General features: G+C 28.2%; 1 protein-coding gene across 1 annotated transcript in view; it reads right to left on the reverse strand.

Moving 5' to 3' along the window:
• Positions 1 to 417: 417 nt before the first annotated feature.
• Positions 418 to 4489, reverse strand: part of pio (piopio) — a gene marked incomplete at its 5' end in the record, with an annotated part of 79165 nt that continues 75093 nt past the window's right edge. The window contains 3 exon segments of the mRNA XM_014430980.3: positions 418 to 1659; positions 2975 to 3124; positions 4285 to 4438. Coding sequence (XP_014286466.3) covers positions 1456 to 1659; positions 2975 to 3124; positions 4285 to 4438 — 508 coding nt within the window.

Genomic DNA, 4489 nt, shown 5'->3' on the forward strand with positions numbered 1-4489 from the left:
AATTTATGTTGCCAAATCATAATAATAAATTATACGTAAATGTTTAATTTTAACTAAATACAATAATTTATCAACATATACCATTTAATTATAACTTTTATTATTTGTTTCTAGCAAATTTGACATTCCTGACACATTGCTGAACTAAACTAACTTTTTTTTTTGTAATATTTTATTATTAATTCACCAGTTATGATTTATTGTTATTTAATATAAAACATAGAAATATACTATAGCGTCTTTAGTTACTCCTCATATTTTCAATATTTATTTGGCTGGTTTTCAATAAACTAATAGAAAAAAAGATTCATGTCCATGAATTAATCAAATTTTTATGAAGACTAATTCAGCTAAAACTAGATGATTCATTGAGTAGGATAGGATAAGATTGGTAAAGGATTAAAATAAATACACCAATAAATGAAGCACCGTGTATTGAAAATTATTGTCGGATATCATAAAACATAATCACAGTTAAATAATATTATTATGCTACATTTTAGGAAACTTAAAAACTAACCATATAGTCATATATAAATTATTACAAACCATATTATTAAATAATTTATGTAATTATAATGACTATGTAAATATGAATTTGTAATTTATTAATGAGGGAATACACTATACTAGTAAATTGACTACAGTTAAAATATTACAATAATCAATTAAACCTAAATTAATATCATGAGCCTAATAAGACAAAGGTCCAGAAAATCATTGCAGCAAAACTAATAATGTACAACCGATAATATTACAAATATTTATTGTAAAATATTAACAATGAATTTTTGAACCAATGTCTTCGTATTGTAGAAACAACGAGTGTCTAAGTAAAGTGAAGACTACATCTTTAAACTTAACCACTCACCGAAGAAGGAAGCTATGAAATATTCTGTTCTTAAAGATTTTCGAGGAGGAACAGTTCATAAAGTTATTCGGTTATTTCTTATTTTTTTATTAGATGCCATATGGCACATTTAACTTAAAGCTAACATACAGATTATTTCCAAAGCCAATAGAAAGAGGACCCCACTAACACAGCTATTCAGTTACTCAGAGAACGGACTGAAGTCATTAACGTTGTTTATAAAGAAACTATCTAAAGGAAGTACTTTGATTCTACCAGCTTCGTTAAAAACAACAATATTCAGTTCGTTCTCGATCAGAATATAAAACAAATCAGTACAAACATCGAGAATGGTCATTCTTTCATAAAAATCACAATCCAGGCACAATATAATTAATAAATTAAATCTAACTGAGCACCTATTATAAACAGATTGAAACACAGATAGGCTATATCATGCGATTTGATTACAAATTTTAATTATGACACTTAAATGAAACTTCTCATTAATTATACAATTTATCAATAATTTTTTACCAGAATATGTTATAAAAACGATACGAGCAGTCAATAATTTTGAAAAATTAATTAGAGATTATAGCTGTTCAACTACTATGGCTGTATGCTGTGTTAGTGTATGGGCCACTGTAAATTGAGCTTCCGCTGGACACATCTTTTTTAGTCCTTCGTCTGGTGAGAAGTATTACAAATGCTGCTATGACCATCAGCATCAGTACTAAGCCAGCAATAGCTATTCCAATCGCAAAATTCCTTTGAGAAATGCAAATATTGTTGGGGTTTTCCAGTGCCTGAAGAAAAACAAACAATATAAAAAAAAATGTTAATAACAATAATGTAAGTTCATCAAAATATTGTAAAAGTGGTGAAAATTAAGATGATATTAATATTAGTTGACTTCTCTATGTTTGGACTCAATTTAGAATTGTACAGGATGGGCAAAGAAACCTCCCATATTTCAAAGGAGTGTGGTGAGGGGTAGGAGTGTCTCCATTCCCCAGAGGAGGGAGGGCTTGTTAGGTAATGGGAATCCTTCAGTTTTAAATAGCCAACATGCAGTACATAGATGAGCAACATGATTTTGTAGTAAAGTTTTTGTCAAATAACCATTCTATTATCGTAACTCAGCTCGCCTACAATTTGCATTTTCGACTGACTTTCAATGAATATCCCCCAGACCACAAAAACTATCTTGTTATGGGTTGTCAATTGTGTAGAGATGAATTTATCGTCTAAATGGAGAATACTTTGAACAATTTGTTGTGAGGCGTTCTCACAGTAATTTTCCTTTGTCTTCTTACTGTGTTATCTATTTCACAGAAATTGACGACTCGTAATAAGATAATTTTGTAATTTGGGGGACATTCATTGCAAGTCAGTCGAAAATGCAAACAGTTAACTCACCGAGTTGCAATAACAGACCTGTTATTTGATAAAAATGTTGCTGTCACACAAGCCTATGTTGTTCATCTCTGTACTGCATGTTGGCTACTTGAAAACTGGAGGACTCCCACGAACTAAGAACTAAGAACTAAGAACTAGCCCTTCCCCACTTCTCCGAGATATTCCTACCCACCACCACATTCCTTCAAACTGTGGGAGGTTTCTCTGCCACACCATGTATTACGAATACAAAATAGCAATAAGATTTGTCCTGAAGATGGGATGTAAGTCCAAACATAAGACATTTTGCTTGTAAATTAAAATTGGTGAAATAATGTTGCCTAAGTTTTAAACAAATTTACTTTTATCAAAAATAAATTTCATATATCAATAATAATTAGCAGCCAAGATGAAGGATTTATGATAATATAGCAGTATTCATAGAAGACCTGATGAAAAGCACTATTCTCCATTCTACTGCTTCAAACAATTGTTAATATTAGCAGTAATTTTAGATATGAGTAGAACTACATTGACCTCTCATTGACAAGGCTCTATAATTTTCTATTTTTATATATCTATTTTTAAATAAGGCTCTTTAATTTTCTATTTTATTTTTAAATCTCTTCAATTTTCTATCAATTTTAGGCTATAAGATAGGGATGAATAAAAAATAAAATGGACACTGAAAAAAAAAAATGTTTTAATCAATTTGTGAAATACCTTTTCCCTTTCGATAAGGTCAAGCTGTTCTGAATGTGGAACATCGTTGGCTTCATTAACATAAAGACCACTATAAACTTCGATAGTAGCAGGACTTCCTCCTTCATCTTCTGATTGCCGTTTTCGTCTTGAGTTTTGGCAATCAGGAGGCTGGAAATAGAAAAAAAGAAACTAATTACCATAATTTAATAAATAATTACAAGGCTCACAATGATATTGTTAATTAATAACATTTACGTATAATACTTTTAAAAAAAATTCCTTTCATAATGAATCATCAACAAAAAAAAAAAAAGAACAGTTTAGGCATATTGATAAAAAATATATTCATTTTAGATAATACAAGAGTTTCAATCAACCCTCTGCACTCTAACTCAGTGACTCATATATAATACACCAATGTTTCCAGCACTATATTAATTTACTGATGTATGTATTAACAAAAAATAATTAGATTACTGCAACACATATGCATCAGTCCAAACAAAAGCAATCAAGTAAGTTAACCAGTCATATCCCAGCAGTTAAAATGGCTTTAAAATTTATACATCAAATATCTATTATTATTTAATAATATCAAAACTTTGTTTACAAATTAATTATTACAAAATTATTATTTCAGATGATTATGGATACTCATTCTTCCAATCAATTAATATTACGTTACATATAATAAAATTGTATTTAATTTATGAATTTTCTCAAAATATAAAGTGATTATTTTAGAAAAAAATAACCTACACAACAAAAAAAAATTGTGTTTGTATGTATTTAAATAAATAGAAATATGAAATAAATACATGATGAATATTAGCTTAACAAAACATGTTTTGTTTTAAGTCAGTGAGTATGTCTATGGACTATGTGACCTACATGTGTATTAAATTTTAAAGAAACCACTATATTTATCAACTAAATTAAATAATAATTTTTAATATTAAAACTTTATCAAATTATTAAAGCTTTCTAATAATATTGATTTATAAAGCTTGAGTAGTAAGAAAAATGGAATTATTGTAGAATCAGATTAAGTCTTTCAATTTACTTTTTTTTTCACTTTTATATGATTATACTCTGATTCACTAAAAAAACTAATATCATATTAGTGAAGGAATAATCGTAATCTACCTCAGTTTTTTAACCAATCGATATTGGTGGACTACTTGTAAAGACAACTCCAGATTTTATTTAATTACTATTTATTTCTTTTAAGATTGAAAGAATATATGCAATAATTTAATAATCTCAGATCAACAAATTACTTCACTATTTTAGTTTTAGTTTTTACTATTATATTTGAGTAAACTTACTGGTGGGCATGATGACTTAAGACAAAGGTGAACGTTGCAGTGATAATACACAGAATCGGTGTACGGAAATTTGTGGGCTTGAAAATCAACTTTAGCAGAGTTCCCATCGGAACTGTATTCAAAAGGTCCCATAATTTCACTATCAACTGCACATCTGAAAAACAAAACAAAAAACTTATAGTAATAATTTTATATTTATTATTTT

This window comes from Halyomorpha halys, unplaced genomic scaffold (genome assembly GCF_000696795.3).
Source record: "Halyomorpha halys isolate HHAL.00 unplaced genomic scaffold, Hhal_1.1 Scaffold929.1, whole genome shotgun sequence".
Lineage (NCBI taxonomy): Eukaryota > Metazoa > Arthropoda > Insecta > Hemiptera > Pentatomidae > Halyomorpha > Halyomorpha halys.